The 19,588-nt window shown below is 34.0% G+C and overlaps 3 protein-coding genes and 1 pseudogene across 3 annotated transcripts; 3 read left to right on the plus strand and 1 right to left on the minus strand.

The window, feature by feature from the left end:
• The first annotated feature begins 1,734 nt into the window (after positions 1–1,734).
• LOC124831592 (uncharacterized) lies at positions 1,735–6,381 on the plus strand. The gene is made up of 5 exons (XM_047305626.2): positions 1,735–2,162; positions 2,905–3,740; positions 4,537–4,916; positions 5,767–5,836; positions 6,061–6,381. The coding sequence occupies exons 2-5, from the start codon at positions 3,064–3,066 to the stop codon at positions 6,122–6,124; spliced, it is 1,191 nt and encodes a 396-aa protein (XP_047161582.2). The 5' UTR covers positions 1,735–2,162; positions 2,905–3,063; the 3' UTR covers positions 6,125–6,381.
• A 134-nt stretch (positions 6,382–6,515) lies between these two features.
• Positions 6,516–7,991, plus strand: LOC124831597 (uncharacterized). The gene is made up of 2 exons (XM_047305633.2): positions 6,516–7,507; positions 7,640–7,991. The coding sequence occupies exons 1-2, from the start codon at positions 7,102–7,104 to the stop codon at positions 7,852–7,854; spliced, it is 621 nt and encodes a 206-aa protein (XP_047161589.1). The 5' UTR covers positions 6,516–7,101; the 3' UTR covers positions 7,855–7,991.
• Positions 7,992–9,930: 1,939 nt separating this feature from the next.
• LOC124831599 (uncharacterized) lies at positions 9,931–12,404 on the plus strand (annotated as a pseudogene).
• A 5,742-nt stretch (positions 12,405–18,146) lies between these two features.
• LOC148202389 (PRA1 family protein F3-like) lies at positions 18,147–19,089 on the minus strand. The gene has a single exon (XM_088110347.1). It carries the CDS (start codon positions 18,987–18,989, stop codon positions 18,396–18,398), a length of 594 nt encoding a protein of 197 aa, XP_087966473.1. The 5' UTR covers positions 18,990–19,089; the 3' UTR covers positions 18,147–18,395.
• Between the last annotated feature and the right edge of the window lie 499 nt (positions 19,090–19,588).

Raw genomic sequence — 19,588 nt, forward strand, 5'->3', positions numbered from 1 at the left:
ACGCTTAGTGTCAAACCTTTTGCAAAAAGTGACTCTCAACAACAATATTGACATTCAACTTTATTTTTCTCGCAAAAGGTTGTGCTTAACAACACTTTCTAACGCTAAAGTCCTGGAGCTAAAATGCTACAGATCTACAGTATAAAGATGACGCTCAATAATGCCATGTTGCTCAACAACAAAACATGACACTCAATTGTACAAACTAACACTCAACATCTTGGAGCAAAAAAGCTTCCAGGCCTTCACAACAAGACTGACACTCAACGTTAGTCTACCACCACTCAACTCTACATCAGATATTAACAAATAAAATTTTGTGATTTAGGAAAATGAAACATGTTGAATTGATAAATTTGGTACTCCTCTCTTAATGGTTTGGTAAAAAAATAATTTTAAAACATTGGAGTTCGTGCCAATTTGTTTAATTACATCATCATATTCTTATTTCCTCAATCAATACAAAATGAACCAAAACATTTAAGCATGGATAATAATCCAAATCATACAAATCAAACCACTCATACATACCAAATTAAGTTCATAAAAAAAATGAAATTGCATTTCTAGTATGCGATAAAGCAACAACATACAAAATACTCAATTAATAAAACTCACACCACATAAATTAAGATTAACATCCCTTATTTGACCAAACAACTAACAATATCCTAAGCAATGAAACTCTTCCTAATTTGCAGATACTCTATCTATACATAGAAATATCCTAAGAACGATCATAATATATTATTAGGATTTAATTCAAAGAAACTTGTAATGATGACTAAAAAAATGCATGCAAGTGGAAGACTAAATTTACGCAAACATAAAGTTTATCCATTCAAATTGAAGAACACGTCGCAAATATCAATCTTACAATCTTAGTTCTTTAATCAAACCAGGATAAAAAAAACATTTAGAAAAAAATAAGAAAATTATAAAATAATAATTTATAGAAAAAAAATACGTTTTAAAATAATAAGTCTTATTAATAACAAAATTATTTATATTAAAATAATTAAATTTTATTATTTTTAAATTATCATACTTTTGATAACTTAAAAAAATAAAATTGTGATTCGTGTTGTTGTGTATAACCTTTTCTTTGCCACACACATCGTTTTCAAAATAATTATGTTCCATGCATAATGAAAACATAGATATGAATGAATGTATAAAAAATAATAGTTATGAACATTTTTCTCTAACAAGAAACTTAATTCAATGTTTACGAAAAATAATCCTTTCTGAAAGATTTCCCGTCCATACTAAATGGTAAAATTGATTTCTAAACTAAATAAGATATTTTAATATGTGAAAATAAATTTTATTTTATAGTTATTAGTATAATATATAAGTATTACAGTTATTTCATATATTATTTCTGGAGTATTATCATTGAAAATAAAAATAAAATAAGAAACATGTTTAAACCGAAAATCCTCAAATATTTATTTTCAATTTCATGTGCCTTAAATTTAAATGTATAGACTTCCATAACTATTTTCAAAATTTAACTCACATTAATGGGACTATAATAATTAAATAACATATATTTCTTATTTTGTGTATGATACAATATAAATATTGTTTTTATAATTCAATTTATCATAAATGTTTAAATTTATTTATAATTAATTATAAATTAAAAATTCAGTAAAGCAATTAAAACTCAATTTATTTTGTCAATCACCGGAGATACCATAATAGGTACCGGAAATCAAGGAGGGGGCTTTCGTAAATTCCCAAGTAATGATTGCACTTCGCATATTGATTCCTTGACGGTCGTTATTGATTCTGTGACGGTAACGGTGACGCCGCGGCGGCTGTCAAATCTCTTTTTTCGCGTGTTCTTTTCTCTCTCCAAAATCTTTTTGTGGCCTCTGAGAGACCCTCTGGGAAGAAACGCCAGAAAACTCCCAAAGTATTGTTCTTCCTCCTCTCTTTGCAATATCTATACAGAAGATTTATGGATAACAGGTGCAAATCACTGCAGCACTGTTCCGTCGCAATTTTTTTCCACCGACAAGTGTTTGACTTTGTGGTTCCGTCGCTTTTTCAACCCTTCGATAGATTCATTCCTTGGCTACGCTTTCTGAGTCACAGATAACATTAAAGCAACTTTCTTTCTCCTGAATTTTTCTTCTGAAAAGATAAATAAGGTTAGTTTTCATGTGGGTTTTCATCTTTTAGCTGGATTCTTTTCTTGTGTTTTTATATTTAGTTTTGGGTTTGTTAAGAACGATGTATGATGGTTTGTGTTGTTTTCAAATTATTAAGCATACTTATTGTATCAGGCTTCGATTGATGGTGTTTTATCTGGTTAAGGGTGTGCTTGGACAAATAAGTTGTTATCACGTAATCTTGTATATAAGTTGTTTTTATATGGAAGAATAAGTTTAAATTGTTACTGCATAAATTGTAAATTGTTATTCAAGCTCTTATTTGTATTTATTGAAATAAGTTTATGAATCTGTTTTTATAAGATATTCCTCACACATACGCAAGTAGTTATGTCATAATATAGTTCGAGGTTCTCTTGCATAAACTTCTTTGAAACTACTTACAAGAGAAGAAAATAAAAATGAAAAACGCATTGAGTTCTTCCCCAAATTGAAATGAACTAACTTAATTAACATCTGCAGAAGTTAAGGGGCATAGGTTGATTTTAACCTGTAGGAGAAGCTTACTTCATTTACCATCTGATTTCTTTTTCTATAAACACTTATAGAGAAAATTCTCTAAGCGCAACTTAAAATGCAAATAGCTAACGCACCAGAATTTTAAAATTTAGCCATTTTAAAAACTATATCCTATGATATGAAATATTTATCATATCACGTTTTCATCTATATATAATAACGTGATTATCTAACATACTGATTCATGGTATGGTGCTTACAGTTATTGACTTCGACCTTTTGCAAGCAAGATCTTGACATTGTGGCTTTCTGAGTTCTATATCTGCATAATTATTCTGACAGAGATATTGCAAAGTGATTTGAGTTCCAATTATGCTGTAAAACCAAGGTGACTGCTTCAGCCCAATCTTCCGTTAAGAAGATGTCGTGGGCTAAGGGTCACTCCGCTGGTTGGACAGCTTTTGATCTCAAACAGAAAAAGAACAGCAATTTTGAATCTGAAGTTGATAAAGATCATTTCCCAGCTATAGGCACTTCTGAATCTACAGTCAAGAAGAACCATCTTCCTGCAAAGCCTTTCTCTTCAGTACTTCTGCCGACTAAACATTTCCCACCGTTGAAAGAGGGTTTGAATAACAAAAAGGCAGTATCTGGTTCTGATTCTGATGAAAAATATTGTGGTGCCCCTTCTCAGGAGGATGTTAATTTAGCTATCAAAAAGCTTAGAGAGCAGAATCTTTGGGCTGAACATACCTTGATAGATGATGTATTGGCTGCTGTTAATAACAATGTTGATAAGGCCTCAGCTTTATTGGAAACAATGGCCTCTGCAGTTAATTTTGAAGACTACAAAGTATCATCTGCTGTGATAACTACGACATATGATACCCCATATAAGAATAAAACTAATGAAAGTCTTACTTTGGGAAAGGTCAAGGATGATATTCCCTTTGATAATCACCAAGACAATGATAAAGACTTGGAGAATAGAAATGTTTCCCCGATTCAAAACCTCTTGAATTCTGTTCCTGTAGAGCCTGAATGGGAGGATGATGATATTTACATTAGCAATCGAAAAGATGCATTAAAGACAATGAGGTACGAATTCTAACAGTTGTATTCTTTCTTTCTGGAGCGGTGGTAGTTGTTATGTCTTACTTGCTTTTACGTGTTTCTGCTGTATGGTTATTTATTTATCAGCCTATCCCCCCCTCATGTAATATATACTTATTTATGTATGAATCTATGTTTTTTCTTCTGTTGTCTATTTTTAATAAGATGACCGTGAAACGCGTTATTGAAGATGGGATCTACGTGCAATGAAACATATTGCTCAATGCTTGACTTACTTTGAACTTATCAAGAAGTCTCCAAATTAAACACATTGTAATTTAGTTGATAACTTGCACAAATTCCTGTATTGTTATCTGATATACCTATAAAGTCTTTGGTCTCACAAGTCAAACTACTATTAATTAACGAATTAACAGATCACCTTAACCTTAATCATTTACAATGAAAATGTCCTTGCGTAACGAGTTAATTTCCACGGTGGTGCCTGCTATTTTCTTTATGTCAGTAAAAAGTAATATGGTTTTAGATTGATTTGCAATAACTTTTTGAGAAAGATCTCTAGAAATACTAATTCTATGTGATAGCATTTCTAGTTTTGCACATTCTTTTAGAATCGAAGGGACTAAATCCGTGCTATTATATATTTTTTCTTCATAAATTTTCATTTGTAACACTTTCAATCATAGAGTTTTCATCCTTGTCCATAATTCGAGATGAATACGTTTGAGAATTTTACAATGGTTGTTATATTGAAAAATTCACATTTCTGTATTCAGATCATCACTCTGACTTGAGACTTCATTCCTTTTTAATGAAACAGGTCAGCATCGCGACATTCTAGGGCAGCTTCTTTTGCTTTTTTAAGAGGTGATCATTTTTCAGCTCAACATCATTCAATGAAAGCTCGAGTGGAATGGCATACTGCTGAAGAGCTTAATTCTGATGCAGCCAGAAAAATTTTAAGTATCAGGAATAATGAAAATGATATCTGGAGACTTGATTTGCATGGTCTTCATGCAACTGAAGCTATTCAAGCATTGCAACAACATCTCTACAGAATTGAAAGCCAAAGCTTCTCAAAGAGTTCAGCCAATGGAATGAAACAAAATGGGATTGGACAATCTACTCTTATCAACAGTGCGAAATTGGACATCCAAGCACCATTACGGCTTAGACCATTGGCATTACATGTCATAACAGGTATGTTGGCTTCTTTTGACCATGGATATACATAGGCTATTGTGAGGGTAGCTTTCTATTTTCTTTTATGTTTCTATCTCCTATATTGTTTATTCTCTTTCAACAGTTTTGTTTCATGTATATTTGGACATTAAATTACATTTTGTTAGTGTCTGTTAGTTGTCATTTGATTGAAGCAAACATTCTTCAAAGTCTGACTAACCCTTTCATTAGTCATATAAATAAGCATCCATTCATTGTTTTTGCGCTCTCTTTATTTTGTTGGTCAACCATTTATTTTCTCAGATTTGATAAGTTGGTATTCTCTTGTAAGTTCTTCATAACGTTTGGAAGATATGTCAGTATGTCATATTCTCCCAGTGATCACCTTGCTTCTATATTTTTTAAAATCCTGTGTAATCTGGCATTTTATCACTTTTAGACTTCTCTTATTCATGGAATAATGTAATCATCTGTTAAGATTAATAATTTTTTTTCCATATAAATTAATCATGCAATTCTAACAATTTTAAAGGTGAAAATACTAAGCATCATTTTGCATGCAACTAATCTAATTGTCACTGTAAGTCTCAACTTGTTTCTGCTGATAGTTCTCTTCTACTTATAGGAAAGGAACATTTTATTCAAGTAAACTCTTCTTTGTTATTCTTTAAAACTTTTTCTCCCAATCTCTAGTTATGATTCTTGTTGCTTCCCTAGCACCATTCAATGCAACTGTTTATTTTGTTGAAAATTTATCATTTTCTTGAATAGAAAATTAGGATTTTAACTATTCATTTAGAAAACCTGTGTCCTTGGTTGGAACCATCAATCATCTTTGTGGACCTTAATTGTGTTTTCATTTTTACAGGCGTTGGTAATCACAGTCGGGGACAGGCTTCCCTTCCTACAGCTGTTAGAAGTTTCCTCAATGAAAACAGGTAGCACATCTCCTCATGCCGTATGTTATCTATATGGCTTCCTTCTTGATGAGTAAACGTATCATTTTAGGGATTCTTCACTTCTCATCCTCGTACCTGTATTTAAGAGCATTGAAAACTAGTAAAAAAAAGTGTAGCCTAGTGCATGAGATACAATTGCGTGTCTCTAGGAACAAGGTTTGCTTTAATTCTTATTTCATTTGTTTGTATATATTGTGATGCAGGTACCGTTTTGAGGAGATGAGACCAGGAGTAATTACAGTGTGGCCTAAGTTTCGTCAAAATTGATCGTTAAACCCATTAGAAACTTGTTCTTGTTTTGTATGTATCATTGATAGGGATCATATTTAGTCATGGTGATACTAATATTCTCCCTTGTTGATGTTAATTATTTGCCCGTGGCCGTGGAAATGAATTGAATACAGATGAAGCTAGCTTATTCGAATATTTGAATTTTGGAATGAAGCCTTTAGTTGTAGGCTTTCTTTCCTATTAAATTTGATTTCAAATTCTTATTGTTCTCAAAACTTATCAATTTTGTTGAATTGTTTTGCGTGTTGTAACATTGCACATCATAGTCAAAATAGATAAGAGTGTGACCAAAAGGATGTACTTGTTTTCATTATTTATTCCAGACAGCGTCTTCTTTAGGCGATCAATTTTGAAGATGGTATCAGAGCTCAGTCTAAAATTTTACATTCGAAACATTTCTCAAAGTTAAGGGCTGAATCTCTCTCCCTGTGTTTTCAGTCTGGGATTCTTGAATATGATCGTAGAAAACACTGAATATGAACAGTGGTTTAAACTCCTCTTTTAAGTACACACATTTCATATTAGTCCTCTGTTTGATAGATATAAAAATAAGATACCCTTTTTAATACTTATCGCAATTATTACTGACCAGGTGATTAAATATGTGTTTGCAAAAATTTATTTTAGAAACATTTTTTTTTGACAATATAGTTTTAGTGTAAATATCACTAAATCCAAGTTGGTTTGTCTAAACACATTATTTTCATTCCTTACTCTTTCAAAATTATAAATTAAGAACAACATTTCTTAAATTTTAAGCTACTTTGGATGGACACAGTCACAAAGGTCCAAAAAGTTAAACTGAGAGCAACATCAGAAACAACAAAGAAGCTTCCTAATGTTGTGCATTTCTTTACGAAATTTCCTTGATGACATTCTCCTAGTCTTTATGAGAAAAAGGTCTTGTCCTGGACTAGAAAATAAAATCAATAGCAAAGCTTCTATATACCTATATGAATTTCATTCAATTACACAACATGTACCCACCATACTTCTACCCTTCTACTTTCTGTGGTGCATTTGCAATAAACTTCACTAATTTGTGGTTTAACAGAAGAGGTATTTCTATTGAGCCATTCTGTGATCCTCCAAACTGCACTTCAAATCTTATGGCAGACTTTGGAGCTACACAAAGAACACCCTCCACCACCACGACACCTTCATCATCCACCTTAGACACTTATGAACCAAAAGGGCATCACGAAAAGTTATACACTGATTTCAAAATTTACTGGCCCTTCAACATGCCCTTGACCTCAGAAGTTGCAGCACTTCGTGTCATCAGAAACTTGGAGAACCTTGGCTTATACTACACACTCTTTGTGTGGATCATTCTCTTCATTGTCCTCATTCCTCATCGTAAGATCTCATTGATTTTGCTGGTCATCATGACCTATGTGACAGTCCTTTACTGTTTACTTCTAAGGGCATACCCGAAATCTGTTTTCCTTCACAGAAGCATTGATAAAAGGTTTGTCTTGGCTTTGCTAGTGTTTGCAGCAATAGTGCAGCTGATTTTGACTGAGGCTGGGATTCATCTTGCAGTGACTTTGGCTTGTGCTGTGCCTTTGGTTTTGGTGCATGCAGTTTTGTGGGTTAGTCACCATGCCTTTGAGATTGAGGATGATTCTTGTACCAGAGAATTTGCTTCTGTTGCTTGTCATAATAGATGTACGTGTGGAGCTAAGGGCATAGATAATGTTTAAAGTTTGATTTGTTGTGTACATATGGTTTTAAATTGCCATTGCAAGGTGGTAGGTAGCTGCGGATTCTTGCAAATTAAAGGAAAAATGTTCATAGTTATAATATCTGTTTACTTATATATAATTTTCTTTGTAGTTGATTCGAGTGAGCTTTCGAATTTTTAAACTTTGAAAAAACAAATAAGGATTTATGTAGTTTTTGGGTAACCAGGGACTTATATAGTTTAAGAACATAATTTTAGAAAAAAATAGTATTTATTTTCTTGATTTCCGAAATGATAATAACAAAATATGTGCTTGGTTTAACTAATTTTAATATTTTAAAAGGTTATAAAATAATTTTACCACTTTTTTTTTTAAATTCATCAAAATAAAAAAATTTAAGAAGTTAAATATATATCTATTTAAACGTATTTTTAAATTTTTTTGTCAGTGTTGACTTTTAAATATGGTAATAAGAAATAACTACTTAAGTTGATGAGATATTAAAAGTCTTTAAATTCATTCTCGGCTTTAGTAAAGCTAAAATAAACATGAATTATTTCGTGGAATATTTTTGTACTGAGAGGAGCACATACAATTGAGGTAAAACATTACTGGAGAAAAAGAAATATAAAAAAACATTTATAAATGAAACGAAAAGTTCACCAATTCAAATAATTAACTTTTATTTTTGCTAGTTCTCAAAATTCGACATATAAGCCAATTAGATTGATTCGTAATCACCCTAGACGGTCACCATAGACATAACATGTCCCACACAATCATACGTTCTTAATTAATAAGTTCTCACAAATTTCTTAATGTTTAATGTAACCTTGGTAGTAACATGTGATCAACCATATCCTAAGGTAGATAAGATAGGTGATCAAGGTTGAGGCAAAGGACAATATTTTTGCATATATATTGTGAAAATTAGACATAAGGTTAATTTCTTTTGTGGAGAAAATACAAATAAAATAATATATTTATAATGAAAAATAATAAAAGAAAATATAAGTTAAGTTTAAATACATATAATATTTTAACTACCATAAAATATTGTAACTATTAATATCTTAACAACATTTAATACACTGTAATAAATCGTATCAAACTTGTTATAATAATTAATTTTAAGTATATGGAAAAACATACTAAAAATATATACTAATTAATCATTTGAGGTAACAAATTGAGTTATTATATTTTTTGATACAACTTTTTTTTTTAATAAAATGACAGTCAATTTTAATGTATTTTGTTTTTTATCCAATGTAAAATTACAGTTAATACGAAGAGCAGTATAATTGTCATCTCCAAATTATAATTTAATTAAACCAAACAAATCTACAACTAATTGGAGGTCATAATTTTATATTTTATTTCTGCATTAAATTTTGCACAAACACTTTTCGTCCAAGAAATTAAGTTAAATATAAGATCTTGGATAATATCATTATCATAAAGAGATACCGTTCAATTAACATCAAGAAAATTTTAGGATGATTAGTGTAACATATAGTAAATGTTTTCTAACATATGTATTTTAATATTCAAATGATTGCAAATGAAGAATTGAGTCACCGTTAATGACAAAGGAAACGTCACTACCATTAATATTAAGATAATTTAAGTTTTCAACTATTTTTTTTTTTTTGTATACAGTGAGAAAGACTCTCTTGGTTAGATAGAAATTATAGGACATATCGAAGAATAAAATAATAATCTCAAATATAAAAAAAACTATCTCCACAAACTCATAATATTCTTATTTATTATATTATTTATAGTAAAGATATGAATATTATTTATTATTTAATCTCATCTCCACGTCTAAATCATAGTCCATGTCCCACCTCTAAAATTATACAAATGTCGGTACCAAACTGCTAAAATGTACACATACTAAAAATAAAACTATGTAGTAAAAAAGTCGGCGTTTACACCATTTATGTACTTTGAAAATTCAAAAATTGTCGTTGAAAAACACAAAGCATAGGGGGAAGAAACTTCTGTGAATGAGCTAATTAAGCAGTAACAAATTGATTCCACCACTGACATTGACTAGAGGGTTTAAAGTTTCTGTGGTGTGATCTTGGAAGCCGGAAGCGAAATATTTTACACTTTTCATCTTGATAATCCTCTCGTATGATCATGGATTCTTTGAGTATTTCTTCAGTTCCTGAACATGTCAGAGAGAACAGTGTAAACAAGAACTTCTTGCTTCCAAGAAAACCTGTAAGTTATTATGTACACCTTGCTTTCTCTCAGTTGAATCGGACTTAATTTTGTACACAAAAGTAGCCTTGTGCTTTCTGCAAGTTATGCAGTTAATATTTTCTATGAGCATTTCTTATTAAAACTTGACTCTCTTATTTGCTTTAACTGATCTTTTTGTGTTGCAAATTTCGAAATTACAACAAAGACAAGACAACCAAATCCAATCATATACAGGAAATCGCGTCGAGGGTCTGCAGGAAGAATTCCAGAGAAACAAATTGAGGTTTGAAAGTGTTAGAATATGTTTGATCTGAAGTTACATAATGAAATTTGAGATCGAATTGTGCATTCTAATGTATGAATAGAAGAAGAAAATAATTGTTGTTTCTGTAATAAAAGTACTTTGTTCTTTTAACTTTAATCAAGCATGTATTCAATCTTGTAGGTTAAATGAGTTTTTTTATTTTTCAAATTTGGTTCAAAATTCATTTAGTTCATAGATCTTAAAAATATGTGACTTGATGTGACTTGATTGATCATATATTTATCATAAAAGATGAACTTGGTCTCTCTTCAGTGAAACTTATGACACTAAAATTAGCAGACAAGTTCATTGATTTATAACAAAACTAGTATCTGAGTATCAGTTTGACCATTTTTGCCAAAAAAATTAAAAGGTCTAAACAGTTCTTACCCTGATATTTTCTTCCTTCTTATCAAGTTTATCATTATGGTCATCTCTGTTTTGTGTGTTTTCTTTGTTTTTCTTCCCCCTCCTTCTAACATATATATACATTGTGTTTGCATGAAAAGTACCCTACAAATAAGGAGTTACTGAGAACAATAGCGTACTTGAGAACTGCCATATATTATGAGGTAAGATCACCACCATAATTTCATTTTAGTACCCTTTTGAATTACATATAGAACTTTGAAGGGATGCTGAGATCATTAAATTGTATATATGATTTTTACTCCAAATGCAATGCAGCATGATAAAATATTGCCTAAATAAAGCCTGTATTATTGAGGAGGAAGATGAAGAAGAGTGGATCACAGAAAGCGACCAGGAAAAGGGCCAAAAGCAGCTTGAAAAGTCAATTCAAAAGCCTAACAACAACGACTCTACGTACACACTCACCAAAAACCAGAGAAAGAAACGCAACTACATTGACAATGTTAGTTATCTGATTAATTTGCTTGTTCAATCTAGAAAAAAATTGTACCTTAGTATTAATTAAGGTTGGACATTTCCAATACCTATAAATCTTGAATTCCCAGAATAGTTTTTTTCCTCTGGAAAAGAATTGATAAATCATATTCAAATTTAATTGAAATCAGTACTATTCTGAATTCCACTATAATGATATTAAGATTATCACATTACAAACATTATGCACTTTAGTATTTGATAATTTTATCACACTTTTATTTTAAAAAGCCATGTTAAGAAAATAAAGGATAAAGAATTTACTTTTAGAGACACACAAAGTGACATGAGAATTTTGATTGTATCGGAATAAACATCAGTGAGAATCATAGTAATTTATTTGACTGATTCTTTCTACTATGGACAGAAACAAGAAATGTGCTTTATCTTCTTCCTCTTCCCATGTGATAAACATAAAAAACACAAGCAAAACTTCACAGCGTGGAGGCCTAGGATTGACAGAAAATGATTCTTACATTAGTGCTTCCATGTGCAAAGAATTCATACAGTTCTGCTCAACAGAGATAATTTGTCCACAAGAACATCGTGCTGCACTAGCAGTGAAGTTGTGTGGAGTTCAAGTAGCACTTTTATCTGGTTTGGGTAACCCTTTTCAGAATATATCCCAATCCTTAACAAGCTCAACAAACATCTCAAAGACACCAATTTTAAGTCTGTGGCAAGCCTCAACTGGGTTCTTACCGGCCATAATATGGAGTGGAATGTTCATAGTGAGTTTTGTGTACACAATAGTGGTGGTTTGGTCTTTGGCTTTTAGGGTGCCTATTATCTCTATGCTGTGCATTGCTCTTCTGTACTCTTTATCTGTGTTGGTTGCTATAGCATCAGGATTTAATGTCGCTTGTGGCACGTTTAGATTGAGTGGCATCTTGTTTTCATGTTTAGGGGTTCTTGGTTTTGTTTTGATCCTTCTTGTTCTGCTCTTGCTTGTGCTTTTTGCTAAGATGGAGGAGCAAAGTGATGAGTTCTTGGTGTCTTTCCAGTGTTGGGTTATGGTGAATTTTTTGGTATTTGAATAATTTTCCTGCCATAGTTTTTGGTGAAAGACTAATCTCATTTGTAATAGGATGAATTTGTCACACGGTTTGTTAGAATAAACAAAACAATATTTCAGTTTTCAGTTAGTTTCAGTTTATTTTCATGTATAAAAGCTATAATCTCATACTATTCTTGTTAATGAAAAGTTGAAGAAGTATTATTCAGTACCTGTGTGTTCTCGGTTGCTTGCTGTTTCTGACTCTGGTTACTTGGCTGATTCCGGTGTGTTCTCCGGTGTGTGAAGGCTGTGTTTGACGCTTGTAGAAGGAGGGGGAAAACCCTAGCATAGCGTCTCGCTCTACCTTCCCTCTCATACTCTCGGCTTCTCTCTTTTCTCTCTCTTGTCACGTGTGTATTACTCGTTTAAGGGTAAAGGCAGTTGGTCTTTTACTTTTCTACCCCTGAGTCTAATATGGTATCAAGAGTTGTGGCTGTTTCCTGGTGAAATTGTGAAGTGGGTGTGTAATCTTTATCTGGAAGTGGGTGTATCAAAAAGAGAAAAGTAGGAGTCTTTGGCTGTGTGAAAATCAAAGAAACCACAAGATTTCAGCAAGAAAGAATGGCGAGATTTGGAGGAATACAAGGACCATTACCAGTGTTTGATGGGAAGTAGTTTGATGACTGACGCATCAAGATGCAAGCCATCTTCGGTTTCGAAGATGTTTCAGAGGTGATAGAAGACGAATTGCCTGAGTTGAGTGACAGGGCTACTGAAGAAGAGAAAAAGAATTACAAGCTGCAAGTGAAACTGGACAGCAAGGCAAGATTCTTGTTATACCAGTGTGTCAGCCCAAAGATCTTTAACAAGATCTCCAAGGCTGCTACTGCTAAGGAGGTATGGGACATCCTAGTGAAGACCTATGGTGATGGAGACAGAAACACAAAGGTGAAATTGCAGGCATTGAGAAGACAGTTTGAGATTTTAGTCATGGATGAGAGTGAAACTGTGGTTGATTACTTTGATAAGGTACAAGAATTGGTGAATAAAATGAGGGCTTGTAAATTCTGATGAGTACATTGTTGACAAAATTTTGAGAACTCTATCATCCAGATTTGACAATGTTGTGGTTGCTATTGAGGAGACCCGAAGGAAGGAAACCATGGAAATTGAAGAGCTGTTGAACTCATTAGAGGCTCATGAATTTCGCATCAATGAGCACAAACAGTGTCACGAGCAAGCCCTACAGGCCAGATCACAGTTGAAAGGCTGGAAAGGATTCAAGAAAGGAGTAAAAGTGTTCTAAAAAGGGAAAGACTCACAGGATCAACAAGGAGTAGAGTCTAGTGGGTCAGGGAAGGTGAAAAATTCAAAGAATTCAGATGCTGAGTGGAAATTTGACAAGAAGAAGGTAAAATGCTACAACTGCCAGAAACTAGGTCATTATGCCAAAGAGTGCTGGAAAGGAGAAGGGGTGAAAAATAAACCCAAGAAATTGGCAAATTTGGCACAGGAGGAAGACTCAGACTCTGAAGCATGATATTGATGGCCCAAGATGATGAAAAACAACCAGAAAGCACAGTATGGTACCTAGACTCGGGATGCTCCACTCATATGATCGGGAGAAAGGATTGGTTTGTGAGAATGCAGGGGGTTGAACATGGGAAAATTAGATTTGCTGACAACAGCAGTTTGGAAGCTGAGGGATCTGGCAGAGTGGTGCTGAGAGGTGAAGATGGCAGAGAAGTAATAATAGAAGAGGTACTGTTTGTACCTGGTTTGAAAACTAATCTGCTAAGTCTGGGACAATTGTTACAGAAGGGTTACATGATGAAGATGGAGGACAATTGCCTTAGCATCTTTAATCAGAATGGGATAGTGGTTGTGCAGGCTCAGCTGTCACAAAATAAGACTTTCAAAGTAGTAATGTAGGCAGTAGATCACAAATGTTTTACTGCAACAGAGAGTAAGGAGGAATGGATGTGGCACCTCAGATTTGGACATTTAAATTTCCAAGATCTATTCCAGTTAAGCCAAAAAAATATGGTGATGGGCTTACCTAAGGTTGATATTTAGGAACTGTTTGCAAGGAATGTGTTCAATGCAAACAAACAAGGGGAAGTTTTAAAAAGGTCTTACCCCATAAATCAGCAGAAAAACTTGGGGTAGTGTATTCAGATGTATGTGGACCCATGCAAGTAGAAACACTTGGGGGCAGCAGGTATTTTCTATTATTCATAGATGACTGGACCAGAAAGTGTTGGGTCTACTTATTGAAAAGAAAAAGTGAGGTTCTACAACAGTTTCAACAGTTTAAGAATATGGTTGAAAGGCAAAGTGAGAAGTTAAACATTCTGAGAACAGATGGAGGAGGAGAGTATACCTCCACTGAGTTCAGAAATTACTGTGAAAGAGAGGGAATAGTTCATGAAATTACTCCTCCCTACACACCTCAACACAATGGGGCAGCAGAGAGAAGAACAAAACTATTTTAAACATGGTGAGATGCATGTTGAAGAGCAAGGAATTGCCTAGTTTTCTATGGGGTGAGGCTGTGATGACAGCCACCTATATCTTGAATTTATCTCCAACAAAGAGACTAAATGATGTTACACCAGAGGAGGCCTGGGCAGGAGTAAAACCAGATGTAAAGCATCTAAAGATTTTTGGTTCCCTATGTTATAAACATGTACCAGATCAACTGAGAAAGAAACCGGATGATAGAGGAGTTCCATTGATACTGGTGGGGTATCATGTTACAGGTGGATACAAGCTGTATAATCCTACAACAGGGACAACTTCTATCAGCAGAGATGTGATAATTGATGAAACTAGGTCATGGCAGTGGGAGTCAAAAGAAGATGGAGGACCAACCATTGAGTTGGAAGATGAACCTATAGCAGAACCAGAGGTATTCAGGAGGGAGGAGAGTGTTAGAAGGTCATCTAGAATTACTTAGCTACCAGCACATATGAGAGATTATGATCTAGCCTATGATGCAACTGTTTCATCAGAGGGAAATTTTGTTCACTATGCCTTGATAGCAGAATCTGAACCAATGGAGTTTGAACAAGCTGTGAAAGACAAAAGGTGGTACAAGGCTATGCTAGAAGAACTAGGTTCAATTGAGAAGAACCAGACCTGGGAATTAACTGAGTTGCCTCCCAACAAGAAACCAATAGCACTTAAGTGGATTTATAAGTCCAAAATAAATCCACAAGGTGTGGTGACGAGGTACAAGGCCAGATTGGTGGCAAAAGGGTTCTTGCAGCAGGCAGGAATAGACTATGAAGAAGTATTTGCACCTGTGGCCAGAATGGAGACAATTAGACTGGTGGCCTCTGTGGCAACACAACTCAACTAGACCTTACATCAATTAGATGTAAAGTCTGCATTTCTAAATGGTAATCTGGAGGAAGAAGTGTATGTGGTCCAGCCTCAGGGATTTGAAGTCAAGAAGCATCCTGACAAAGTATACAGATTGAAGAAGGCTCTGTATGGGCTCAAGCAGGCTCCAAGGGCCTGGAACTAGAGGATAGATGGGTTCATGAGTAACATCGGGTTTGAGAAGTGTGCATCTGAACATGGAGTGTACGTTCAGTGTTATCAGCATAATGAAAGAAAATATATGTTAATAGTATGCTTGTATGTGGATGATATGCTAATCACAGGAAGCAGTGTTGAAAAAATTGCTAATTTCAAAGTCCAAATGTTACAGGAATTTGAAATGAGTGATTTGGGGCAGATAAACTACTTTCTTGGGATTGAAGTCACTAAAACTGATGAGGGATTGGTGATGCATCAGTCCAGATATACATTGGACATGTTAAACAAGTTTAACATGCTTCATTGCAACTCTGCTAATACTCCAACAGAGGTAGGGTTGAAACTTGAGAAGGATCCTGAAGAGGAAGGTGTTGACCCTACTGAATACAGGAAAATGGTTGGAAGCCTAAGATACTTGTGTAATACTAGGCCAGACATCAGTTACAGTGTGGGTCTGGTTAGCAGATATATGCAAATCCTAGAATTTCCCATCTGATTGCCATTAAACGGATTCTAAGATATCTAAAAGGTACACATACCTTTGGGATTTTACTGCCAGGAGGAGAATCAGAAGGAGAGGTACGAATTAATGCTTACTCTGACTCAGATTGGTGTGGAGACAAAAGTGATAGGAAGAGTACTGCTGGGTATGTATTTTTCTTAAGTGGAGCACCAATTTCTTGGAGCTCTATAAAAGAACCAGTAGTGGCTCTTTCATCGTGCGAGGCAGAATATATTGCAGCCTGTGAAGCCACATGTCAGGCAGCTTGGCTGAGTTCATTGATAAGTGAATTGAAGATTGGAGTAGAGGGGAAGGTCAGACTACTTGTGGACAACAAGTCAGCCATAGACCTGACCAAACATCCTACATCTCATGGCAGAGCAAACATATTGAAACTCGTTTCCACTACATCAGGGAACAAGTTAGCAAAGGAAAGCTCGAAGTGGTATACTGCAGATCCGAGGACCAGATTGCAGACATACTCACTAAGGCGCTGAAAGGTGAACGCTTTCTAATACTTAGAAAGCAGATCGGAGTAAAAAAGGTGGAGATCAGTGTAGGTCAACAGAAAAGAGCCATGAAAACCTAGGGTTTTCATCTCAGAGAGGAGATCTGCCTGGAGGAAAGTGTTTTCACGAGTTTAATCGGTGAAAATCGTTTCCAAGGTCAAAGGAAGCATCTTTACCGAATATTAATCGGTGGAAAACACTTAGAATTAGCAGAGGCAAGAGTTTTACCGATTCAATCGGTGAAAAGGGGTTTTTCTTCGAAAATCATGTTTTGTTTAGGAGGAGTGTTAGAATAAACAAAACAATATTTCAGTTTTCAGTTAGTTTCAGTTTATTTTCATGTATAAAAGCTGTAATCTCATACTATTCTTGTTAATGAAAAATTGAAGAAGTATTATTCAGTACCTGTGTGTTCTCGGTTGCTTGCTGTTTCTGACTCTGGTTACTTGGCTGATTCCGGTGTGTGAAGGCTGTGTCTGACGCTTGTAGAAGAAGGGGGGAAACCCTAGCAGAGCGTCTCGCTCTACCTTTCCTCTCATACTCTCGACTTCTCTCTTTTCTCTCTCTTGTCACGTGTGTATTACTCGTTTAAGGGTAAAGGCAGCTGGTCTTTTACTTTTCTACCCCTGAGTCGGTTAAGATAGAAAATAGGTTCTCCATTGTCTATAGCTGGTGATTATCTTTATGGTTTGAATGATGAAAATTTCGACATGACTTTGTTGATTGTTTGAAAACAATGTTCTCCAACGAGCTGGTGATTTGCAACCATTCGAATTTTTTAATGTCCTCTAAAAACAAACCAAGGGAAAATTCTAAGTTGTAATTGTTTGAGACAGCACATCATCTAAAGTTAAGAATACTTTACAACATATAAAGTATATAAACCTCACTTTAAGATGCGATCAGGGCTATCCGAAATGTATCCTAATGAAATTTGCTATGAGGTCTATTACGTCACTGTTATCATGTTGCTATGAAATCATCATTAGTATCTAGTTTCAAATTTAATATGTATATATTTCACTGTGAGAAAATGTTAAAGATCTTAAATAAACTAAAAATAACATAAATTTACAATATATAAATGAATATAAACTGATTTTATAAAGTTAAATTAAGTTAAAATTTACATTTTAAGAATAATCTTAGTCATAAAATGAGATTAACAAAAAGTAGTTAAATTAAATACAAAAATTATTATATAATAATTAAGATGTAGTAAAAATTAATAAAACTTAATTTTTCTAAATATTAGTTGACATAGATGTGTGTGGTACATATAAGTGTATAATAAATTCGCCATCCCCCCACAGTTGGAAATTAAGATGATTTATTTAGAACTGAAATTTTGAAAAGATGCATTAATTATCATTGAATGGTACATAACAATCCATTGGACTTTGGGGCATATGGATCCATTTGCCTACTTTTATTACATCCATACGTACTTAATTTATTTTTTGCAATATTATTTGAAGTATAACAATGCTTTTCTTCTAAAAAATAAAAATAAAATCATCCATCATGTTTATGTAAACAACACTAAATAAAGATAGTGAAGACTGAGGCCACAAAAATTTAAACAGCATCAGAATTATTCTCAGCAACACTTTCATCATGGCCAGTGAGAGGAACCAGTTCTCCTTTAGCAGAAGCAGTCTCAACCTCAAAGGCATCAAAACTAGCCCACAAAACAGCATGAACCAAAACTAAGGGCGCACTACTGGCCAAAGTCACTGCAAGATGAATACCTGCCTCTGTCAAAATCAGCTGCACTGCAGTTGCAACAGCCAGCAAAGTCAACACAACCCTTTTATCTATGATTCTGTGAAGCACAACAGAGTTTGGAAACGCCCTCAGAATTAAACAGTAAATGGTTGTCACATAGGTCATGATCACCAACAGAATCAAGGACACCTTACGGCTAGGGATGAGGGTTATGAAGAGTATGATCCACACGAAGAGTGTGTAGTACAAGCCAAAACTCCCTATGTTTCTCATGACTCGGACTCCTGCAGCTTCTGATGATGGTGGTATGTTGATGGGGCAGTAGACTCTGAAGTTGGCATAGAAAATTTCTTGAGACCCTTTTGGTTGTCGTTCATTAGGGTCAGTGGATGATGGTGGTGGTGGAGAGGAAGGAATTCTCTGTTTGGCTCCATAGTTTGCCATGAAACTTGAAGTGGAAGTTGGAAGAACAAATAATATGAAAAAGATTACTCAAAAAACGTCTCAAAGAAAACTAGTAAGATAGTAAGGAGGATATAGACTCGTATAACTTTCTGAGTTTAATTTGGACCAACTTGATGCATATATAGAATATGTAAATACAGATTCAAAGAAATTGCTCTCAGAATAGCTGGTTGACTAGAAGAAGACTTTGAAAATAATTTGCGCACTGAGAACCTGTCAACCATTACCCACAGAATACAAACTTCACCATAAAACTCTGTAGTTATTGGTTAATTTTTAATTACCTAGTTCTAGACTTGTAGATAGCATCACAATTTCTCTAGTATTGGTAATTAGGGAGAAAGAGCAAAACTGTTTGTTTGTGATTGGATTAGTCTCAAGATTTGGAAATTTTTTAAAAGTCCTTCAGATAAGTTTGTAGATAGTTTAATACAAAGTATAGTATCTTTCAGCTGAAGTTGATTCGTGTCAAAAGGAAACAAAGGAAGCGAAGAAAGTTATGCAGAGTGTGCATTGGGCTAATAGCAAAACTTAAATGTAGATGGAAGACTCCTTCTATCTCCATACGTCTAAACTTA

The sequence above is a fragment of the Vigna umbellata genome, chromosome 3 (assembly GCF_029865625.1).
Source record: "Vigna umbellata cultivar VRB3 chromosome 3, Vumbellata_1.0, whole genome shotgun sequence".
Classification (NCBI taxonomy): domain Eukaryota; kingdom Viridiplantae; phylum Streptophyta; class Magnoliopsida; order Fabales; family Fabaceae; genus Vigna; species Vigna umbellata.